The sequence below is a fragment of the Bos javanicus genome, chromosome 28 (genome assembly GCF_032452875.1).
Source record: "Bos javanicus breed banteng chromosome 28, ARS-OSU_banteng_1.0, whole genome shotgun sequence".
Lineage (NCBI taxonomy): Eukaryota > Metazoa > Chordata > Mammalia > Artiodactyla > Bovidae > Bos > Bos javanicus.
The window spans coordinates 31051562-31075072 of record NC_083895.1 but is presented as its reverse complement, the minus strand read 5'-3'; the positions used below and the strand labels follow the sequence as shown (position 1 = coordinate 31075072).

The window sequence follows — 23511 nt, the reverse complement described above, 5'->3', positions numbered from 1 at the left end:
ATGTTCTTGGTTCTGGGAATACAGTAGTGAACAAACAAAAGCTTTTGGCCGATTTAAACTGTATCGTTTTGTAATTATATACACATGATAAAGCTATAAAGAAAAACAAAGTGAGAATTCTCTGGCATGCTCTTTCGCAAATTTCAGTCTGTTGGTTACCTCTGGGGAAGGAAAAAGTATAATTTGGAGGAACATAATGGAGCATCAGTAATATTAACAGTGTTCTATTTCTTAACATTCACATGGATATTTACATTATTGTTATTTTAAAATAGTACATATGTATTATGTACAATTCATTTCAGAATAAAAAATTTTAATAAAAGAAATGAGGGAAAAGAGCACTGGTGGAATGGAAGCCTTAAAAAGGGAAAAAAAGGTTCAATTAAGAGTTTTATAACCAATGGGGTAGAAAAGTTCTTGCTATCATATTGTTCATTAATCTTTCATTTAAAGGGGAAAAAAATGAAGAATTTTATGACCAATTTTGGGGGGGGGGAGGTTCTTGCTCTCATATTGTGCAGTAAATATTAGTTATTCTGAGGCACAAAATGGTTCATTCAATTTAAAAATTGCACTGTTAGTGTTTGCTGGAAACTGTAGTAGTCGTTGAGCATATTTTAGAAAACAGCAAGATTTTTCCTGTCCTCAGGAGTTTATAATGGAGTCAGATCACAGTTTGTTTCTCTATCTGTGATCCTGGTGTCAACAGTGTCCGTTTCACCTGGGAACCTGTTAGAAACACAAATTTCAGGCCCATCCAAGGCATACTGAATCAGAAATTCTGCAAGTGGGGCCAGCAAGCCATGACCTTCTAGATAATTCCATTGCACACTGAAGATTTAAGACCCACTAGTCTGGATTAGTAATTTGTGAAATTTAGCTAACATTTGTTGAGCAATTGCCACATCATTTATCCCAATGAACCCATGGGTTCATTAACCCAGCATTCGGTTCATCCCTCAGCACCAGTTCTGTTTACCAGCGCCACTGTTTACCAAAAGTGGCTCACTAGGCACTTGCATTCCACGCCCAGCTCCACGCCAGCCAGTCGGGCTTCTTACCCATTTAAAGTTCAAGAATAGGTTGAGATTGTTTTGGTCCCAAGACCTCTAATCATTTGCTTTACCGGATAAAACTGCATGGTTTGTGCAAGAGCGCCAGCTATCCTGAGGGAAACTTTAGAGGGAGCCAGCTACTAGATGGTTCAATTAGTCTTTCGCCCCTATACCCAGGTCGGATGACCGATTTGCATGTCAGGACCGCTACAGACCTCCACCAGAGCTTCCTGTGGCTTCGCCCTATCCAGGCATAGTTCACCATCTTTCCAGTCCTAAAGTGTGCTCATGCATAGGAAAGTAGATATCCTGTCTTGCTTAATGCACTCCTAGTAAGTAGTAGAGTTTAAGTTCATAGTTTCTCTCTCTTTTTAAAATTAATTTGACTATGCCAGCTCTTCGTTGTAGCATGCAGGATCTTTAGTTGTAGCATGTGGGATCTAGTTCCCTGACCGGGGATCGAAGCGGGCACCCTCCATTGGGAGCACAGAGTCATAGCCACTGGACCACCAGGGAAGTCCTCAGTCGTGTCCGACTCTTTGCGACCCCATGAATCGCACCACGCCAGGCCTCCCTGTCCATCACCAACTCCCGGAGTTCACTCAGACTCACGTTCATCGAGTCAGTGATGCCATCCAGTCATCTCATCCTCTGTTGTCCCCTTCTCCTCCTGCCCCCAATCCCTCCCAGCATCAGAGTCTTTTCCAATGAATCAACTCTTCGCAAGTCCTAAACTCAGTTTTTTGAGAATACAGACTGATATGTTGCATTTTATTGGTTTCTGTATCCCTACTCTGGTTCTCAGTCTTGGCTGCACATTAAAATCACCTTCAGTGCTTTTAAAACTGGCCAGTAAAATTAGAATCCCTAAGGTTGAGGAGCCTGAATGTGTGTGTATATAATATATAAATTTATATAATATGTAAAATGCCATTATACATCATCTAATCCTATACACAGTTCTATTTTAAGGAACCAGTAGCTTTAAAAGTTTTCCAGGTGATTTCAATGTGTAGAGGTAATTGAAAGCCACTGATATGGCACAATGGCTTACATGTATTACTAGCTGCTGCTGCTGCTAAGTCGCTTCAATCGTGTCCGACTCTGTGCGACCCCATAGATGGCAGCCCACCAGGCTCCCCCGTCCCTGGGATTCTCCAGGCAAGAACACTGGAGTGGGTTGCCATTTCTTTCTCCAATGCATGAAAGTGAAAAGTGAAAGTGAAAACACTCAGTCGTGTCCGACTCTTAGCGACTCCATGGACTGCAGCCTACCAGGCTCCTCGGCCCATGGGATTTTCCAGGCAAGAGTACTGGAGTGGGTTGCCATTGCCTTCTCTGGTATTACCAGCTAATACTCAATAAATGTTTGAATAGTGAATGAATGGATATTTAGATACTCTTTTTACTGATGAGGTCAAGTGACTGCCCAAGGTCACGCAGCTAAGAAATAATATAACAAGAATCCAAGTCCAATTCTGACTCTAAATTCCAAGAGCTTTCCATGACTACATCATACACCAAGGCAAACAGCATTTAGCAGGCTAGCAGAGCACCTATTCCAGGAAACTCTGTAGCTTTTAATAATTACAGCACCATAATATTAATATAGGGACATTAATGTAATGGAAACCTAAAAATAAGTAAATATTGTATTATTAACATGGGTTGGCATGTTTAGGCACAGCTATCTATACCCACCTTTCCACGACCAACTATGTATTGTAAAAGGTAATTTATTTCAGCAAACATTGAGCACCTGTTACATCAGTCATTGCTCTGTGGGCTATTCATTGGCTGTTGCACACAGTCCTTGCCTTCAAGACTCTCACAATCTAGGAGGGAGACAGGTATATCAACAAACTAATATTGGCTGAAAACTACAACAACAGACATATAAACAAGCTACATATTTTGCCCAGAGGAAGGAAGGATTAATTCTAGAGGTAGGGAGTTGGGAGACAGTCAGGAAAACTTTACGAAGCAGGCAGTACTTCAGCTGGAGTGGGCTTGTCAGAATTTCTCTACATTGTATCCAGCACTGCAAGTGGGATATGGATATCCACTTTGATTAATTGGTTAATTCATACAGCAAAGGGGCACTGTCTTTCTGGAGAGCTTGCCAACCTGTGGGACAAACCCAGCCATTCCTTGCTCGAGAATTGAGGCCCCTGCTGCTGCCATTTTGGAATCAGCTTTGGAGGAAAGCAGCTGGAATCAGTCCATGACCCCATCAGGGAAGGCACCATCCCTGAAAGGATGTTCATTAGTGATAGAGCCCACAGAGCTAGTACTCTGAGTCCTGAATAAAAAGTCCATGAAGAAGAATGGGGGACAGGGCGGGCAGAAATTTTCACTATAATTAGCTCTGGGAGTAACACAGCTGGGGGAGGAAGGGGAGTACAGCCAGTAACTATTTTGGGCGCAGCTCCGATTGACAGGACACGTGTGTGGACTGTACTGATCTCAGGGCCAGGCTGCCTGCCTGTGGTGTGTGGTGTGGGGGGGAAGGCCTAGGGCAGCAGAAGCAGGACAGCCAGACAGGCCGGACGGGGTACCAGCGCCTCGACTTCTCTCCTTGGGACGCTGTCCAAACTCCGAGGGCCATAGGCCAAGCTGAGCGATGGGTGCTGAGGAGGAGGTGCTGGTCACACTGTCAGGGGGAGCCCCCTGGGGCTTCCGACTTCAGGGGGGGGCCGAGCAGAGGAAACCTTTACAGGTGTCCAAGGTAAGGGAGCCTATATTGAGGTTTCAGGGAAAGGGGAACCCAAGGGAACTTGGGAAAAGTCACATGATGGCCTATAGGGGAGAAGTGGGAGGCTGTGAAGAAGTGGAGTGGGAGTGGGCAGGTGGTCGAGGGAGCATGCTCAAATCTGATGGGGTGGCGGGAATAGTATCTGAGCAGTGGCTTCTTGTGGGGGGCTATAGAAAAGGGAATCCCTGGTTTCTGGGAGCAGAGAAAAAGAAAGACTCTGGCTCGGTTCCCTGTGACACCATAGGAGCAGAGGCCCAGAGCTGACCCTCCAATCTCCTGGGTCTGTGCCTCTCTACTCTAAACTCCAGGAATGTAGGGAAGGTTCTCATTTCTAACTAAACTGGTGTGTGATGAGCTGAAGCTGTCTCATCCAGCTCAGCCCAGCCCTGCCCCTGCCTTCTGTCCTCTTTCCCTACGCCAGATCCCTTCTCTCACTAGGCAAGATTTATTTTAGGTACTAGGAGGGTTATGGCAAGATTTGACCTGTCAGATGAAGTTGTTACCATTTTGGTTTCATAGCACAAGCTTATTTTTCTCAACTGTAAAATGTAGGTAATAATAGTACCTACTCCATGGATACTAAGTTCTGAAGGATTAAATTCAATAAAACATGTTGAGTGCTTGGCACTGTGCCTAACATTTAGTAAGCACTCAGTAAATGATAGCCACTACTACTATTATTACTGTAACATACGTATGTGTGTGCACACACGACACACACACAATCACAATCTCAGAATCTGCTGGACTCCCTCCAGTCTGGAATACTGTTCTAAAATCTTGACTGTATAGATAACGGTGCCTAGGATTCCAAGGACTAGAAGACAAAGAATATTGGCTAGTATAGATATTTCCTTTGGAGGAAAGCCTTGAGGCGATAACCGCCATTTCCAGTACGTCTCTCCCAGACATTTTTCCCCAAGCCTCTTTGATTTAGCGATTACCCTACCTCCCTTCATATGATGTTATTTTCTCCAGTTAGCACCTTCTTCCCTCTAGATTGACCCCCTTAACTGTCACCCCTTGCCCCTCTCCACCCTTTCTTATCCTCTAAAGTAATGGGTTGGCCAAAAAGTTCATTTGGATTTTTCAGTAAGATAGTAGGGAAAAGCCTGAACAAACTTTTTGGCTAACCCAATAAAATCCCCTCCACACATGGTTCCTTCCTGTCCTAACTCCTTTCATTCTATTCCCCCTTGGAGCCCTCCCTCACCTACAGTCTCTCCTCCAACACCTTCTCAGATCCGAAGACGAAGCCAGGCGGGCAGAGCAGGACTCCGAGAGAGGGATCAGCTTTTGGCCATCAATGGGGTCTCCTGCACCAGCCTCTCTCATGCCAGTGCCATGGGCCTTATCGATGCCTCAGGGAATCAGCTTGTTCTCACTGTGCGGAGGTATGGATTCCTCCACCCCAGCCTATCCCCAGCCCCCTAGTCCAGGGCTTCCATTGCCTGTCTCAGCTCTATGTCTCACTGACCTGACTTCAGCTACTAACAAGTACCTATTTCTGCTTGTGTATTTTGCTGGAGCATGGATGTTTGTGTATGCCTCTCAGAGCACTTGAATGTGGGTATGTGGGCCTGTTTTAGACCCCTTGCCTGTCTCTTCATCATCATATCTCTCTTTAAGCCCATTTCCACTCAAAGCCTGCCAAGCAGATTTGCCTCTCAGTTCATCTTCAAATCTCTACTCTATCCAGCCCATCCATTTCACCCAAATGCCAGTCCCCTCTCTCCCCATACAGCCTTCTCGCATGTCCTCCAGATCTCTCTAGCTATCAGTCATCCAGCTCATTTCTCAAGTTCTGTCATCTTTCCTATACAGGGTAGAGGACGAGGGACCTGTGCGATCTCCATCCCCGGGTGAGCTTCAGGAACGGTCACCCTTGTCTCCACTGAGTCCTGAGCCCCCAGGAGCTCCAGTTCCCCAGCCTCTCCAGCCCGGGAGCCTCCTCTCGCCCCCTGACAGTGAGGCTTACTATGGAGAGACAGACAGTGATGCTGATGGCCCAGCCACCCAGGAAAAGCCCCGCCGACCCCGCCGCCGAGGCCCCACAAGGCCCACCCCTCCAGGAGCCCCACCGGATGAGGTCTACCTGTCTGACAGCCCTGCAGAGCCGGCACCTGCTGTCCTTGGCCCTCCCAGCCAGGGTGACAGTCGTGTGAGCTCCCCATCTTGGGAGGATGGGACAACTCTTCAGCCACCCCCTGCCGAGGCCCTGCTGTTGCCCCATGGCCCCCTCCGGCCTGGCCCTCATCTCATCCCTATGGTGGGGCCTGTTCCTCACCCAGTGGCAGAAGATCTTACCACCACCTATACCCAGAAGGCCAAACAAGCCAGTGAGTGCATGAACTCCTTTTCATTATTCAGGATACTTCAGTTTGAGTCCTAAATCTAAGCAGCCTTCACCATACATTCTATCAATATCTACCTTATGCTTTCCTTGAATACAGTCTTGGGAATAGGTGGAGAAGAGGAAGGGAAAATAATTAGTCTCACGATCCCCATTATTTTTGCTGTTTGAACCAGTGGGATAAAAAGATACAGGGGGTTCCTTCAACCTAACCCAGGAACGGCCTAAGTAGGGAAGTTGGAAAAGGACATGAACTGATGAAGAGTTTGCCTATTGTTGTGACATTGCTAGATGTCAGATGGGTGAGGGGAGCACAGACATGGGGCAGGGGAGTATTTAGAAGCAGGACAGGGACATAGGGACTCTTCAGTGTTACTACAGGCATAACATCAGAGCTGCCTTTGGCATTGCTAGTTCCATGAAGATTCCTGGGGACTGGGAGGCTATGGAATAGTCATGAGATCCCTAGGAAGTGGTGGAGGGAGAGATCTTTGGCTTCTTATCTCAGGCGATAATGTAGGCCTGGGCAGAAAAAGCCTATTCCACTTATCTCAGGCTCTCTACTATTTTTGATGTGAGCTACAGTACAAGGTTTAAGAGTGAAGTTTCTCCCTGTCTTATGCCTCCCACAGGACTCCTTCCTTGTCACCTTGGAAATCTCAGGATTACCCCTCTAGTTCTCATCTCTCGCTCCTCTCCCCCACCACTCTGATTCCTGATCAATAGAATTTTGTGCCTCTGAGTCTGGAATAGAGGCTAAGGACATGACAGTTCACCCTCTGACATTCCTGAGTGTGTCCCATGTCCCACAAAGAAATTCCAGATATACACTTAGGATCCCATGCTTAACCCCAATTCTCCTTTTAGCACTCTCTCCCTTCCCCATCATGCTGGATGAGACTGTAGTTAGTGGCTCAGGGATATTTTTAGCCAAGCAGACCTCATTGTTCAGTGCACTAGAGTTGGGGGGGAGGGGTAGGCAGGTGCCCATGTCCATCACACCGGGGCTTGTGGGGCAGCTGAGAGGAGGGAAGGGGCCAGGCTCCAAAAATAGCACAGTGAGTTCATTCAGCTGCCAGCTCAGGGGCCAAGACAAAGGGGCTTTAAAAGGCGTGGGGGGTGGCTCAAGCTGGTCCTGCTCCAGCCAACACTGCCTTTCTCGGCATGGAGACTTTTGAGCCCATCAGCCAAGAGCCCCTCAGCCAAGCCAGCTGCGACAAAGCCCCAAACCCAGTTCCTGAGCTCCAGGACCCATTCTATGCAGGTACTACCCTCCCATAGCCAAGAGAGTTCTGGAATCTAGAATGAAGGGGACTATATCAACACTATAGGAAGGGAGGTCTTTGGGAAAGATCTTACCCTCTTACCCCCTTCTCCTTGTTGCCTTCCTATTCCTTCTTTTCTCAGGAGTTTCACTGCCCTTTTCTCAGGATGGGCTAATGCTATGGCCACATGTCACAGGGGTTTGTGACAACATGAACTGTGGAAAACTCATGGAGAGAGGGTGTGTGTGAGAGAGAAGTGTGAGTACTCTATGAATATATGGAAGCATGTGTGTAGGAGTCTCTGGGAGAAGATATGAGTGAACAAGACATTTGTGTGCAGCTGGTATCAAGAAAGCTTTGATAGTAATGATTACTCATAATGGACCTTAGGTTAAATGCTAAACTGACCTACATTATCTCACTGAATCCTCATAGCAACTCTGTGAGGTAGCCATTAGCCTCATTTACAGATGAGGAAACTGAACTTCATTGAGATGAAGTAACTTTCCCAGGAACCAAAATCTGAACTAAGCTATGACTCCAGTGCCTATCTCTAGTACTATTGTGTGGTACAAATGTTGGAATGGGTGGAATGACCGCCCAAATTAGAAAGGAGCTTGATATCTTGAGTGGAAAGTAGGTGGAATTTCAAGAATTTTTCAGGAGGAACGGGGGATCACGGATTAGAGAGTAACTGTGTCCAAGTCAGGGTCCTAGCAGCAGGGCAGCCTCTCCCATTTCCTGGCCCCACCTCCCAGGCCCCACATGGCCTGGGAGGCCCTGTCCTGGCTCCCCCTTAGCACACAGTCCTTTTGTGCCTGCCTGGTGGTGGTGCCTGAGCACTCTACCTAGAAGGTTTGAAATAGGGGGGCAGCTTTGACTCTAAAAGAAGCCCACCTCACTCCCACCCTCAGCTTGGGGGAAAGGAGACTATATCAACTGGTGACCTTGAGATATTCTAAAGATTTGGAAGTTCGCCTTGGAGAGCAACACTCTGGCTTTTCCTGCATCTCGGATCTGAGGCCATCCCTGGCTGTGAGTAGCAGGGGTTTAAGGCACAAAGGAGTGCCTTGGAGGTTAGAAGGCACAAAATTGTGTCCCAACTGTTAGTGACAGTGTCTTGGCTAGGGGAATTCTGGGAAGAAGAGCTACCTGGGCTATGCATGTATGTTTTTGTGTGGACACATGGATTTACACATGTGTCTATTAACTGGGGTGTATATAAGCTAGAGTATATGGGAATGAGGGAGAAAAATACATCTGAGAACATAAGCTCATAGGTGCCTTTCCCTAGAGCCATATTCTTGTTGAAATGATGTGTGGGAGTTATTTCTGTGAATGTATATGATGTGGCTTAGGTGATGGTAGTGAAATTATGAATGAAGATCCCCACTGCTAAGGATCCTTTTATCCTTAGTATAGGGTAAAGGGCAGGAAAAGGGGAAGTCTCAAACTTTCTGAGAAGCCCTCTAGCGTGGTCTCTGGTGGGAGAAGTGTCCCTTCTCATCCTTTCTTACCCTGGGACCTGCTTCATGTCCTTGCCTACCACACAGAGTGACCCCCCCCATCCCCCACCCTCACACTGCCAGCCAGAAATGGAGGGGACAGGGGGGACAAGCGGGTGGTGTGAGTAAAAGTGATTTCCAGAAAGACAGGAGCAGAGTAGAGGGAGGAGAGCTGTGTGGTCAGAGTGGTGTCAGGGCAGCCAACTAGGCTCTGCCTTCCCTTCTATTGTCCTTGGTTTCACCTTTCACCTCCACTCTGCCCCCAAGTCAGAGGACTCTGCCGCAGGTAGGAGAGCCCTTGTGGGTTAGGCCAGTGAAAAGGCCAGAGGTAGAGGCCTAAAGGAACTGGGAGGAGGAGGAGAGCCTTGGGGCTCACAGATGCATACTGACCACCCGCCTTCTCCTCTCCTCAGAGCTACAAAGGGCAGAGAGCCTCCAAGAGAGGAGTGTGAAGGAGGCCAAGACCAAATGCCGGACGATTGCAGCCCTGCTCACTGCAGCCCCCAACCCCCACTCCAAGGGGGTACTGATGTTTAAGAAACGTCGGCAGAGAGCCAAGAAGTACACCCTAGTGAGCTTTGGGGCTGCAGCGGGGACCGGCGCTGAGGAGGAGGACGGCTTGCCTCCAACCAGTGAGTCCGAGCTGGACGAAGAGGCTTTCTCCGACGCCCGCAGCCTCACCAACCAGTCCGACTGGGACAGCCCCTACCTGGACATGGAGCTAGCCAGGCCGAGCTCAGGCACAGCAGAGGGCCGGGGGCTGAGTGAGGCCTCCGGGCGAGGGGCCCAACTCTTTGAACAGCAGCGCCAGCGCACAGCCTCCATCACCCAGCAGCCGGCCCAGGAAGTTCCAGTGGCCACGCTCAACGGGCAGGGCCTGCAGTCTCCACCTCGGCCACAAAGCGCTCCGCCAGAGGCGGCTCTGCTCCCATCCAGCCCTTCGCCAGCCCCTGTGGCCAGCCCCAGACCTTTCCTCCCTGGCTGTGGAACCTCTACCTCAGCTCCAAGCATATTTAACCGTTCAGCTAGGCCCTTTACTCCCGGCTTACAAGGGCAGCGCTCAGGCACCACCTCGGTTATTTTCCGGCCTCTAGCTCCCAAGAGGGCAAATGAGAGCCTGGGAGGCCTCAGCCCCGCCCCACCGCCTTTCCTGTCTCCTCCGCAGGGTACCACTCCTGTGCCCAGCCTCACTTCAGGGGTTCCCAGCCACGTGCCAGTCCCCGCTTCCCCCAGCACCCCACGCCCCACAGGCCCCGTGACGGCCACCAGCTCCCTATACATCCCAGCCCCTAACCGTCCTGTTACACCAGGCGGAGCCCCAGAGGCCCCCGCCCCCGCTAGCGGAGCTGCCATGACCTCCACCGCTTCTATCTTCCTGTCGTCGCCTCTGCGACCTGCTGCGCGCCCAGAAGCGCCTGCCCCTAGCTCCGCGGCCCCTGAGCCCCCCAGCGCTCGGGAGCAACGCATCTCCGTGCCAGCTGCTCGCACGGGCATCCTCCAGGAGGCCCGGCGTCGGGGAACCCGAAAGCAGATGTTCCGGTCAGGAAATGAAGAGACGAAGAACTCGCCCAACCCCGAGCTGCTATCGTTGGTGCAAAACCTGGATGAAAAACCCCGGGCTGGGGGCGCGGAATCTGGTGCCGAGGAGGATGCTCTGAGCCTCGGGGCTGAAGCCTGCAATTTCATGCAGCCACCAGGGGGCAGGAGTTACAAGACGTTGCCTCACGTGACAGCTAAAACCCCGCCTCCAATGGCTCCCAAGACCCCACCCCCTACGACTCCTAAGACTCCACCCCCAGTGGCTCCTAAGCCCCCTTCTCGAGGGTTCCTCGATGGGTTAGTGAACGGGGCGGCCCCTTCGGCTGGAGTCCCTGAAACACCAAGGCTTCAGGGGAGGGGAGGGGAGCTGTTTGCCAAACGTCAGAGCCGAGCGGACAGGTATGTGGTGGAAGCTCCACCTGGTCCTGGCCTTGGCCCTCGGCCCAGAAGCCCTTCTCCCACCCCCTCACTGCCCTCTTCCTGGAAATATTCACCCAATATACGTGCTCCACCTCCTATTGCTTACAACCCACTGCTCTCACCTTTTTTCCCCCAAGCTGCCCGAACTCTCCCTAGTAAGACCCAATCCCAAGGGCCTCGGGCAGCCACTAAGCAGGGTATCAAGGCTCTGGATTTCATGCGGCACCAGCCCTACCAGCTTAAAACTGCCATGTTCTGTTTTGATGAGGTTCCCCCGACTCCTGGACCCACCTCCTCAGGGCCTCCCAAAACTGCCAGAGTCCAGGAGATCCGCCGATTTTCAACTCCAGCGCCCCAGCCCACTGCGGAACCCCTAGCCCCCACTGTGCTTGCCCCCAGAGCAGCCACTACATTGGATGAGCCCATCTGGAGGACAGAGCTGGCCTCAGCCCCTGTCCTTAGCCCACCCCCTCCTCCAGAGTCTCCCAGGGGTCCTGGGACCTCCCCCAGCTCCTGTGGCTTCCAAGTAGCCAGGCCCCGGTTCTCAGCTACCAGAACAGGATGGCAGGCTCATGTGTGGAGGCCCGGGGCGGGCCACCACTGAACAGGGCACAGCTCCCAGGCCCAAGGGGAGGTGGAACATCCAGTTCCTAAAACTGCTTCTCCTTCCCAGCGCTCTCCCTGCCCTGCCCCCCCACCCCAAGCAGGCTAAATTTCCCCCTGCCAGAGATAGTTTTGTAGTTGGTGTCCTGTTCCCCAGCTTCCTCCTGGCTCCCAACCTCCCTGCTGCTTTCCAACCTACTCTCTCTGCTTTGGTGTCTGTGCTTCTCTTTGTAGTTCCTTGCCTGGATCTCTGTCTTTAGGTCTCTTCACCTACACTCCTGTGCTGGTCCTTATTTCTCTACATTTGTGCCTTTTTCTGTGGGCCTTGTTTTAACATTCAATGAGAAACACACAGGGAAGTTACTACTAAGACCTCAGGAGAGAAGCTCACCACCAGACAGGCAGCAAAGGGACTGAACTGACCCCTATTTGCATTAAGTTACTCGCTGTTCCTCACTCTTCTTTCCTAGCTTGGCTGGTATATTCCTAGGCATGTGTATGTCTGTGAATGTGTGTATGTGCAAGTGTGTGCCTGAACACAGATGTGCTCTTCTGTCTGAGGCAAGAGTAACAGGAGAGGTCTAAATAAAGACCCAATCTGGGTCTCACCTTTGCACTGATGAAGGAAGAGTCAGCTGTCCTCACATAGAATGTCTGGAGGGGAGAAAGAGGTTGACTGGAGTTAAATATCATCATCTACAGCAAATGTAGAGCATCTTGTGAAATTCACAGAGTGTGAGGAGACACGAAGGACCAGGGCAGTTTGTATGGGTTGAGTTACATCAGTTAGACCAGGAATAGAACTAAGAATTCTGTTCCTCAGAATTTCAGAAAGCTAACACCTTGAGAGGCCCATGCTGAGCAACAAAGCATCCAGGAAATGAAAGAAAGAAAATGTCCTCTGAGAATGACCAAATCATTGGCTTCATGGCCTCATGAACCTAAGACAGAAAGGAAGGGGAAAAGAACCTTAATGTGGCGAGTAAGCTAGAAGCCAGAAGCAGGACAGAAATGAATGAAATGGATTGAGCCTTAGAGAGGAGCATGGTTAGGGTGAGTGCAGTGTTGGTGGAGTAAAATTGGATAATAAGAATCCAGTCACGTACAAAAGGGGGACTGGGAAAAAATATGAGGAAGAAGTATGTATTTGTTAGAAGGGGGATGATGGTAGAGGGATGCAAGAATGTGTGCTGAGTGTTGAAAAAACAGGTATAATCTGTGTTCCCTCCTGTGAATCTGTTCCTCTGTCTTCTGCAGCTTGTCATAACTACCTGGGAAAGGGTAAGGAAACACCCAGAGCCAAAACCTCTTTTTAGTGCTATCCCATCCCTCAAATCCTAGCTCTTTTTCCTTTCCAGCTTGAGGTCCTGATCTCTGTCTTAGAGAGATATGGACTCCCCTCTCACCATGACCACCAGTCACTTTTACTGCTTGACCTGCAAACTGATCATTTCCTTTGCATATTGAGTGTGAACCACAGTGCTTTGGTTTGTGCACAAGAATAAACTTATGCCCTATATCTTCTGTTGTCATCTTGTCTAGTTTCTTGCCTAAATCCAGGTCTCCCCTTCATCTTATCTAATTCACTTTCCTGATCCCTGATCTTTTTCTCAGCTCCTGTCCTCCTATTTTTTACTGTTTTGCCCTTCACCCCCAGGCCTTTTGCTCTTCTCTACCAATTTTGTCCTGCCCCCATGTAGCCACCTCCATTCGGTTCCGTCTATCTAGATTCTCCCCTTCTCCGTCCCCTGCTCCATACTTCTCAGATGAGGCCTCAGCTTACAGAACCAAGACAATTTGAAAAGGCCCTCTGACCCTTTTGCCATCAACATTTTCCAACTGCCTCGAGGAAATGAAGGGAAGGCAGTGGCTGAAGGTGAAGGTGGGGTGAGAGAAGGAAGAGGGAGAGAGAAGGCAGATCAGCCTGGATTGAGACTAATAAAAGAGAAGGCACTGACTGGAAAGCAGGCTGCTAAGCTGCTAGGTCACTTCAGTCGTGTCCAACTCTGTGCCACCCCATAGACGGCAGCCCACCAGGCTCCCCCGTCCCTAGGATTCTCCAGGCAAGAACACTGGCATGGGTTGCCATTTCCTTCTCCAATGCATGAAAGTGAAAAGTGAAAGTGAAGTCGCTCAGTCGTGTCTGACTCCTAGCGACCCCATGGACTGCAGCCCACCAGGCTCCTCCACCCATGGGATTCTCCAGGCAAGAGTACTGGAGTGGGGTGCCATTGCCTTCTCCGGAAAGCAGGCTAGACTTAGACTTTTGAGAAGTGAAGTTCTGTTATCCCAGTTTTACCAGCAGGGGGCAGATTTGTGCCAATAACCAGGCCTATGACTCTGATCCTGTCACAAGTAAGCAGCCTCAGAAAATTCCACTGGAGGAGGGCATGACGACCCACTTCAATACTCTTGCTGGGAAAATCCCATGGACAGAAGAGCCTGGAGGGATACAGTGCATGGGGTTGCAAAGAGTCGCACACGATTGAAGGGACTGAACATGCACTCATGCACACACACAGAATTCCAAAGGAAGGGCTCAGAAAGCCTACAATACATATTCTGTCTTCATTCACATAGTAGTTTTAGGTACTCAATCATAGACGACCAAAATTTTGGTTGGTTTTTGTGGGTTTTGAGGGGAGGATGGTAATGATGACAAAATCACGTTTTGCTACTTATGTTTTTTCGTCTAACTGCTTTTTTGGGTTAGGAGAGAACAGAGGAAAAGGACAAAAGATGAGGTATCTGGAGGCTAAACTGGTTTGGTCAGAGGCCAGGTAGAGAGGAGCAGGGAGACCTTTTGGCCTCTAACCTGAACCTATAAAGTTCAGGATGGGAAAAGGACGTGGTCAGGAAAAGTGGATAGCTCACAGAAAGACAAAATGGTATTCTGGGAGCTACAGAAGCCACTTCCTAAGGCGGCTACAGCACGGTGGTGGCTACAGCAGAGGTGAAGCAGCTGGTTGCAAAACCTGAGCAGAAGACAGGAGGATCCAGGATGTTCTTTCAGCTACTGAGAAAGGGCTCAGGCAAGTGACAGACTTCCCTCCAGGGTGCTCTCAAGCTTGTGCCCCAGCCCAGAGGCTTCTGTAGACCAGTGTGAATGGGATAGTCCAGATCCCATGGGTTGTGTGTTCCCTTTGAAGAAAATTCTAAGTAGGAACCTCAGAGAGTAAAGCCCTGGCAGGTCAGAAGCCTCCATGTCCTTCTCAGGAAGAAGCATATCTATGAAGGGAGAAGTGACATCTGTCCTCTGAGCAGGCTGAGCTGAGCACCCCAACACCAAATGGTAAAAATGAGGAAACTGGCTCAAGTTTTGCCCCACATCATCCCTGACAGCCTAAGCACGGGATTTGGTTAATTTGGTCCCTTATCCTGCTAAGATCTGGCCCTCCCAGCAGAAAGACCCGCTTAGCCAGGAACTTTCAAAGGGCACTTACATTGTGAACAGAAATTCCCTTCTCCAGACATAGCATCTTAAGCCTTCCCACCCCCAAAATGCACCCACATGTCCCTCCAGCCCCGGCCTACATTGGCTCTGCATGGCTCTCCAGACACGTTCTCCTGGTTCTCACTCTCCCACTCCGAATTCCTATCCGCCACTTGCTGCCTGCTTCCTCTCTCCCTCTCAGTTTTCAGTTTCTCCGTGAGTGCTTCTCTGGATCTGAGCCTCTAGGTGCCAAGGAAGGGGAGTCCCTGGGCAGAGTGATCCTTGGCTCAGACAGCTTAGTGGGAGAATTCCAAAGGCTTTTCCTATGCTTCCCGAGCCTCTGGGCAAGGAGGGCGGGATCTTGGTTCCAGGGTCTCAGTACCCCCTGTGCCATTTGAGCTGCTTGCGCTCATCATCTCTATTAATAACCACGCTCCCTCCCCCACTGCCAGTGCTGCCCCCACGCCTGCCTAGCTCGGGTTCTCTAGTCACAGCAGCTCAGTCCTCCAGAGCTGCTAGACCCCAGGGAGAGCTGACCACCGCCTGAACAGCCGGTAAGTCTCCAGCTGATGGCCCAAGGGGCTGAAGCGCCTTCTGTTCACGTCTGTGTCTGTGTCTGTGTCTGTAATAGTGACCCTTGATCCCAGGGGAGCTGCCCCCCTCCTCCATCTATACTCATTCCCTAGTTGTCCAGTTGAGGGGAGCCATAGAGAGTTGGAGGGAGAAGGACCCCAGAGGGTCGGGGGACTGAGATGTTGGGGGAGGCACTGAAGAAATGGGCAGAGGGGTGGAGACTGAGAGGCTGGGTGGAAAATAAGAACCTGGTTGGGGCTGAGAGGAGTACAGGGAAAGTCCATTTAGCAGTTCCTGGGTTCCAGCTGCAGCAGACCCCACTAAGCGAGTAGGATTGCAGGTGTGTTGTGAGACAGGACTCAGCAGAAGACAGCATTTTGCTGAGACCCAGCTTCTATGAAGGAGGGGCTGGAATTTGTATCTTTTTCCAGCTTGTTCCCATCTACTGCCAGGTCCTATGATTATGTTTCTGTCCTCCCTAAATTTTCTGCTGCTGTGATATTGCTGAATTGATATGCATCGAGGTTCAAATGTCCCCTGACCTCCCTCTGCACTCTGGTTCTAGGGTCCAGTCAGGGCTGGGGAGGGGAGTGACTGAGAGAGCAGGAGCAGTGCTGTGACCTCCCAGGCCATGATCCAGCTGGCCCAAGGGAGGGGCAATAACCTCTTCATCCTATGGAGAATGTTTTTGGCTGGTTCTCCTCAATGCTGGCAGAACATTTTTTCTGCTCCACCCCCACCTTCTCACCCCTGCCCTGGGGCTTGGGGAAAACTGAGAGACTAGAACTTGGAATGACAGCCCCAAACTGACAGCCCCATGCAAATAAAAACTTCATATCATGCCAAACCAATTAAATGTGGGTGCATTACCCTACCTGTAATTTGTTTTATTCCCAACATAATGTTGTGTTCCTAAACCCTGCACCATCTCTGTGTAAAACAGCTAAACAGAGAGGTTGGTAGAAGGTAGGAACAGAGGGTACACCTATACTTTCTGCTCTGCTTCCTAAGAAGAGAAGCCATAAAGCAATGGGTTTTCACCTTTTGTGTGTGTGTGTCAGTTGGTCGGTCGTGTCAGACTCTTTGCGACTCCATGGGGTGTTGCACGCCAGGCTCCTCCGTCCATGGTCCATGTGATTTTCCAGGCAAGAATACTGGAGTGGGTTGCCATTTCTTTCTCCAGGGGATCTTCCTGACCCAGGGATCACACCCAGGTCTCCTGCATAGCAGGCAGACTGTTTACTGTCTGAGCAACCAAGGAAGGCTTTTTCTCTGAAAAATCCAATGAAATGTTTTCCCTGAAGTTCTTAAGCAGTACCTTACTGGAGACACTCACTCTAGACCCTGTCCATCCTTCAGCTTCCCCTTCCCACCCTGTCCAGGCTCCATCCACCTCCACAATGCCACTCTCAGGGACCCCAGCCCCCAATAAGAAGAGGAAATCGAGCAAGCTGATCATGGAACTTACTGGAGGTATGGCATGTTTGCACCTACCTAGTATGGGACTTCTCAGTAAGAGTATCTCTGGCCCAAGAGTTCCAGAAATATCATAAGGTTGTATATGTCTTAAGGTGAAGAGATATGAAGAGACAAGAGGAATTTGGGGTGGGGGTGGGGTTTACAGGGGTGGGGGTGGGGAAGAAAGAACAACAAAGAATTCAACACTGACTGCTCCCCCTTCCACCCTTTTCACCTTGTAATCTGAGACAGTACTATCCCTGCCATGTTACCCAGCACAGGTCCAAGACAACAGGACCCACAGGTCAACGAGGTGTGTTTGAGGAGAAAATATATATGATGCAGACTGGCACAGAATAAGGTCTCAATAAGTGCTTAATTTCCTTACTTCTTTCCCCAGAACTCAGGAGCTTTGAGCACTTAAAACGGAAAATTCCTTGAACATTTTTCCTGGGGGTAGACGAGCTCTCCTAATACCGAGAGGCTGTTTGCAGCCAGAGTTTATGAGAGGAAGAGAAGGGAAAGAAGTTGAGACAGGAGTCTATATTTAGAGGTGGCCTTTGGGCTTCCCCCCATGCTAAGGCTTCCCCAATGTTCTCCACCTATGATGTTTCTTTACTCTTTTGCCTTGTACCCCATACCTCTGTTATGCCATGTACCCTCTCCACCCCACTTTAGTATTCCCCCTGTCTCCCCCTCTACACCCCATTTCCCATACGTTCTCTCCAACTCCAAACCCAGGAAATCGAAATCCCTCATAGACTAGACAGAATTTAACCAGACATCAGAGACAGCATCTGGTTCCCTCAGTGATCTCTATTGGGACACACACTTAGTTGTGGATGGCAGCTGCATTTGGAACTAGAAAACCCCACTTTCCTCTTTCCCTTGTCTCTGCCTCCCCACCTCCCTGAAAGGTGGACAAGAGAGCTCAGGCCTGAACCTGGGCAAGAAGATCAGTGTCCCAAGGGATGTGATGTTGGAGGAGCTGTCGCTGCTCACTAACCGGGGCTCCAAGATGTTCAAACTGAGGCAGTTGCGTGTGGAGAAGTTTATCTATGAAAACCACCCTGATGTCTTCTCTGACAGCTCAATGGTGAGTTCAGAACTCTACAGCTCTTGAAGCCTAGTGCCTCTTCTGACAGCTTCTTGGCAGGCCCAGAGTTTCCAAAATATTATCAACCTCCCCTCCCTGCAAATTTATAAACTCATTAACCCCTCAGATATAGCACGCCTCCAATAGATGCAGGGTGAATTACGACCCACCCCAAAACTAAATTTGTATCTTAGAGCTGGTGAAGCAGGGTGAGGAGTACCACACCTTCAGAGAGAAAATTCCTCCCCAGTATGGTTAAGTATTAAAGATAGGATTGCCAGATAAAACATAGGATGCCCGGTCCGATGTTTTAAATTTGAGATACACACTAAACAAACTATAGAGATATATTTACAGCACCGGAAATAAAGCCAATATTTTATAATGCCTTTAAATGGTGTATAATCTATACATAAATCAACTCTACTTCAATTACAAAAATAAAGTTGAGATACACACAAATAGTTTTTTTGTAAAGTATATCTCACACAATATTTGGGATGTAACTTTCTTTTTTCTTAATTGAAGGCACTTAGGGAATTCCCCGGTGGTCCAGTAGTTAGGACTTGGTGCTGTCACTGCCAGGGGCCTGGATTCTCTTCCTGCTTGGGGAATTAAGATCCCACAAGCCATGCAGCACAGTCAAAAAAGAAACAAAAATTGAAGATATTTAAATTTGAATTTCAGATACACAATAATTTTTTAGTATAAGTGTGTCCCATGAAATATTTGGGACCTTAAAAATTAAATTAGAAAATATAGGATACCCAGTTAAATTTGAATTTCAGATACATGATGGATACTTTCTTATATCTAAATATGGCCCATGCAATACGTAGGCATATTTGTACTAAAAAACTATTGTTGTGTATCTGAAATTCAAATTTAACTGGTGTCCTGTGTGTGCAAAAATCTGGCAACCCTAGAAAGAGGTAAGTGAATTTTTATAGCCGTCTCTTCTTAAGCCACTATTTTATTTAAAGGGTCAGTCTAAGGGCCATAGATGCAGGGACTGAAACCATCCATTAAGGCCCAACATCCCTTAGTCAGGGTCATTCTCCAAAGAGAAGTAGGGATTGAGAGGGGCCAGGCACAAGATGTTACAGCTGAGGAGGAGGGGATCGTCTCCATTTCCTTTCTTCCCCCTCCATCTTTCACAAGCAGCCAGGGGAGAGTGAAAATAGATGCCTACATGGGGCCAGGGGCAGGAGGGCAGGAGTGTCTGCCATTGGCCCATATGTATGAGCAGAACAAAATTGCTGAGCCGGCCATATCTAACTTTTGGAGGCCAAAAGCCCTCCTCCCTGCCTGTGTCTGGTTACACTAGGTGGAGCGTGGGGTGTGCGTGGTGGGTGGCCAGGAGAGCCTCCTGAAGGAGTTGGCAGGGTTATTTTTAGGCTTTGGGGATGAATCCAGTGTTGCCCTTTGGGCCACCCTTCCCCCTACCCACTACAGTTTCACCGTCAGGAAGTCCTGGTTCCCTATGCACCGAAAGGAGGAAGGGAGAGGAAGAGACACATTTTTTATCTGTTAGACAAGATGGTGGGAGAGAGGCAGAGATCTTAGTTCCTCAAATTAAGGCTGGGTTCTCCATGCCAAACCAAATCTCTCGAATTTTAGTGGAACAGAAGTCTCAATCCCTTTTGCATTGGTAAGGATGGGAAAGGGGAGTTTGGACAATAACTTGCCTCTATCCTAGATGTAATTCGAAGAACTGAGCCAAAGGGGTTGTATCCCTTAAGGAGAGTTTAATTTCTCTCAGTCAGGTTTATCCACTAACATTTAGTGGGTGGGGAAGTCTCAGAGGATTCAGCGTCTTTGAGTTGGCCATTGACTCTGATCAGTTCATAGTTGCTATGGTATTCCCTGTGCCCATTGCTAACTTTCCCCTCACTCTGTCCTTTCTTTTCAGGATCGCTTCCAGAAGTTCATTCCCACAGTGGGGGGACAGCTGGGGACAGCTGGCCAGGGATTCTCCTACAGCAAGAGCAGTGGCGGAGGCCAGGCAGGGAGAAGTGGCTCTGCCGGGCAGTATGGCTCTGACCAGCAACACCATCATCAGGGCTCTGGGTCGGGCTCTGGGTCTGGCTCTGGCCCTGGATCTGGTGGGGCAGGTGGTCCTGGGGGCCACGCGGGCAGAGGAGGTGCTGCTGGCACACCAGGGGTTGGTGAGACAGGAACAGGCAAGTATCCTCACCCAAGAGTCAAGTGTCTGGTCCCTAAAGCAGAGAAATCCCTAGGAATGAGGCCTGGACTGGGTGTTGGATGCAGGAAAGGCCTGTTGAGATATCTTGATGGGTCTTCTGGGTCCAGAGGAATACAGAGACATGTCTATTCCACCCAGAAGTCCTATCTCTCAGTCACCTTTCTCTCATTCATCACATGTCTGACTCCAGGATATCATGGTTTCACAAACCATAAACAATTCCTAGCATGTTTTACCTTTGGTCCCCAGCCCCTAGCGACTTTTCCAGTACAGAGCTCTAGACTAATTTCCATTTCCTCCTAACTGCTATCATTTGACTATTATTTCTCTCCCTTGGCTGCCAGACAACCAGGCAGGTGGAGAAGGAAAACATATCACTGTGTTTAAGACCTATATTTCCCCATGGGAGAAAGCCATGGGGATTGACCCCCAGCAGAAAGTGGAACTTGGCATCGACCTGCTGGCCTACGGGGCCAAAGCTGAACTCCCTAAGTATAAGTCCTTCAACAGGTAAGGGGGATGAGAAAGGAACCTGATGCATTCCAGTGTATGGCAACATGTCCTTAGTTGGAATTGAGACTTTGGTTCAGATGTTTCAGAAGGAGACTGAGGAAGCGTAGGAGTAATATGGGGGCCCTAATTGGAGGCTCTTGCTCTTTTCACTGTAGCTCAGAGAAACAGCATGGTATGATGAAAGAAAAATTCGCTAGGAGGCAGGATCTGAATTTTGGTTCATTGTTATTAGCTGTGTGGGAGAAGGCAATGGCACCCCACTCCAGTACTCTTGCCTGGAAAATCCCATGGACGGAGGAGCCTGGTAGGCTGCAGTCCATGGGGTCGCGAAGAGTTGGACACGACTGAGTGACTTCACTTTCACTTTTCACTTTCATGCATTGGAGAAGGAAATGGCAACCTACTCCAGTGTTCTTGCCTGGAGAATCCCAGGGACGGGGGAGCCTGGTGGGCTGCCATCTATGGGGTCGCACAGAGTCGGACAGGACTGAAGCGACTTAGCAGTAGCAGCAGCAGCAGCAGTGTGGGAAAATAACCCTACTTCTGAACCTTGGTTGCCTTGACTGTGAAATGGGAATAATATATTACACACATGTAAAGGCCTCTTGAGTGGGGGTCCCTTCATTCAAAGTTATAATTTTCATTACTGTCCTTGTAGTAGAATTCTATTTCTCTTTTCTTTTTTCATTGAAGTATAGTTGACGTACATTATATTGTTTTCAGGTGTACAACAGTGACACAGTATTTTATAGATTACGTACCACACAAAGTTGTTATAATATTATTGAAGATTCTGTTTCTTTATTCCCTACTTTGAAGTAAAATGTGAAGTGAAAGTGTTAATTGCCTAGTGTGTCCGACTCTTTGTGACTCCGTGGACTGTAGCCCGACATGCTCCTCTGTCCGTGGAATTCTCCAGGCAAGAATACTGGAGTGGGTTGCCATTCCCTAGTCCACCTGGTCCAGGGAATCTTCCCCACCTGGGGATTAAACCCAGGTCTCCTGCATTGCAGGCAGATTCTTTACAGTCTGAGTCACCAGGGAAGCCCCATTCCCTACTTTAATAAGGCTCAAATAGGCTCAAATATCTATCGTTTTGGAGCTAAGCGTGTCTGGACTGTGTGAAAACAGGACAGGGAGCACTAGAGAAATGCTTTTGCTTTTGGTCCTAAGTGAGTGAGTGAGTGAAAGTTGCTCAGTTGTGTCTGACTCTTTGGGACCCCATGGACTATACAGTCCATGGAATTCTCTAGGCCAAAATACTGGAGTGAGTAGCCATTCCTTTCCCCAGAGGATCTTCCCAACCCAGGGATCAAACCCAGGTCTCTCGCATTGCAGGCAGATTCTTTACCAGCTGAACCACCAGGGAAGCTCAGGAATACTGGAGTCGGTAGCCTATCCCTTCTCCAGCGGATCTTCCCGACCCAGGAATCAAACCAGGGTCTCCTGCATTGCAGGTGGATTCTTTACTAGCTGAGCTACCACGGAAGTCCTTTGGTCCTGAGGTGCCTGGATTTTCCAGGAAATGTTAATTATTCTCATTTAGGGCACACATTATCCACCGGAGGTGGGGTAGGGGTTTTGAGGGAGGTCTCTACAATTTAAGGTGATCTCAGACCCTTGGGCCTGTAGTGTTTGGTGTCAGTTTCTCTGAAATGTGACTGGTTTGGATCACAGCTATCCATGAGACTATTTAGTACCCTCTAGACTACTTTTCTCTTTATTAGCCTTGGGGAAACAAGCAAACCAGAAGGCACAATGGATTACTAAGGGAGAAGAAGAAAAAGCAGTGCAGAAATGATCTTAAACTAGAATTCACAGACTGCTCCATCCTCCAAACAGGGTAACATTTCACTGACAAAAAAAACTCTTTTTCTTTTGTTCTGGTTTTTAATGAAATCATTTTTCTCCTTTTCAGGACAGCAATGCCTTATGGTGGATATGAGAAGGCCTCCAAACGCATGACCTTCCAGATGCCCAAGTTTGACCTGGGGCCCTTGCTGAGCGAACCCCTAGTTCTCTACAACCAGAACCTCTCCAACAGGCCTTCTTTCAATCGAACCCCTATTCCCTGGCTGAGCTCTGGGGAGCCTGTAGACTACAATGTGGATATTAGCATCCCCTTGGATGGAGAAACAGAGGAGCTGTGAGGTGTTTCCGCCTCTACTTTGTATCAAGTTTCCCCTCTCTGGTTCCATTTTGGAGAGGGAATGCTGAGCAGGATACCCCCACTGAAAATCCAGGATCCTTGTGGGAATGGAGGGAAAAGGCAAGGAAAGATCTTTCTTTCCACCTTTACTCGAAGTCCCCACTCCAAGCACCTTTTCTTACCAACTCAGAGCTCCCCTTCCACTGCTCTGTATGGAACCTGCTCTTTTATGGAATTTGCTCTGCCTTCAGTAACAGTTAATAAACTTCAAGGAAATGAACTCATTCTTCCTCTCATATTTGAGGGCAGACAAAAACTGAGGCTAACAATGCACAGGGACTAATTAAAGTAAAATACCATACATTCATTATTCAGACTTCAAGACTAGACCTGAGTTCTGATTACATACCCACTCTCATCCACACCCACCAAACCACATTCATAGGTGTACACAAAGACATACTTATTCAGTAGTACATAAGACAATCAGCACAAACACACGTGCTGGCCCCTGTGTGGGCAAAGCTAAGAAGTAATTGTGTGCTGTGTTTAGGAAATCAGGCGTTGGTGACCCTGGTGTTAATT

The 23511-nt window shown here is 48.9% G+C and overlaps 2 protein-coding genes across 4 annotated transcripts; both read left to right on the top strand.

The window, feature by feature from the left end:
- Positions 1-3504: 3504 nt before the first annotated feature.
- Positions 3505-15472, top strand: SYNPO2L (synaptopodin 2 like). 2 transcript variants are annotated; one of them, XM_061405323.1, is made up of 5 exons: positions 3505-3786; positions 5056-5207; positions 5638-6152; positions 9350-10874; positions 15384-15472. In XM_061405323.1, exons 1-5 carry the CDS (start codon positions 3682-3684, stop codon positions 15403-15405), a joined length of 2319 nt encoding a protein of 772 aa, XP_061261307.1. In that variant the 5' UTR covers positions 3505-3681; the 3' UTR covers positions 15406-15472. The 2 variants fall into 2 exon arrangements, with proteins under 2 accessions (XP_061261307.1, XP_061261306.1); XM_061405322.1 differs by lacking the exon at positions 15384-15472 and having other exon boundaries at positions 3510-3786; positions 9350-13017.
- MYOZ1 (myozenin 1) lies at positions 15397-23206 on the top strand. 2 transcript variants are annotated; one of them, XM_061405347.1, is made up of 6 exons: positions 15397-15485; positions 16887-16977; positions 17880-18058; positions 19971-20241; positions 20609-20774; positions 22696-23206. In XM_061405347.1, exons 2-6 carry the CDS (start codon positions 16905-16907, stop codon positions 22925-22927), a joined length of 921 nt encoding a protein of 306 aa, XP_061261331.1. In that variant the 5' UTR covers positions 15397-15485; positions 16887-16904; the 3' UTR covers positions 22928-23206. The 2 variants fall into 2 exon arrangements, with proteins under 2 accessions (XP_061261331.1, XP_061261332.1); XM_061405348.1 differs by having other exon boundaries at positions 15407-15485; positions 16864-16977.
- Positions 23207-23511: the final 305 nt, after the last annotated feature.

Bases quoted from the DNA above. Each gene is read 5' to 3' on its own strand.
- SYNPO2L (XM_061405322.1), top strand. From the start codon at position 3,682: ATGGGTGCTGAGGAGGAGGTGCTGGTCACACTGTCAGGGGGAGCCCCC. The intron at 3,787-5,055 runs GTAAGGGAGCCT...ACACCTTCTCAG, and splicing joins AACCTTTACAGGTGTCCAAG to ATCCGAAGACGAAGCCAGGC. The intron at 6,153-9,349 runs GTGAGTGCATGA...TCCTCTCCTCAG, and splicing joins CCAGAAGGCCAAACAAGCCA to AGCTACAAAGGGCAGAGAGC.
- MYOZ1 (XM_061405347.1), top strand. From the start codon at position 16,905: ATGCCACTCTCAGGGACCCCAGCCCCCAATAAGAAGAGGAAATCGAGC. The intron at 18,059-19,970 runs GTGAGTTCAGAA...CTTTCTTTTCAG, and splicing joins TCTTCTCTGACAGCTCAATG to GATCGCTTCCAGAAGTTCAT. The intron at 20,242-20,608 runs GCAAGTATCCTC...CTTGGCTGCCAG, and splicing joins GGTTGGTGAGACAGGAACAG to ACAACCAGGCAGGTGGAGAA.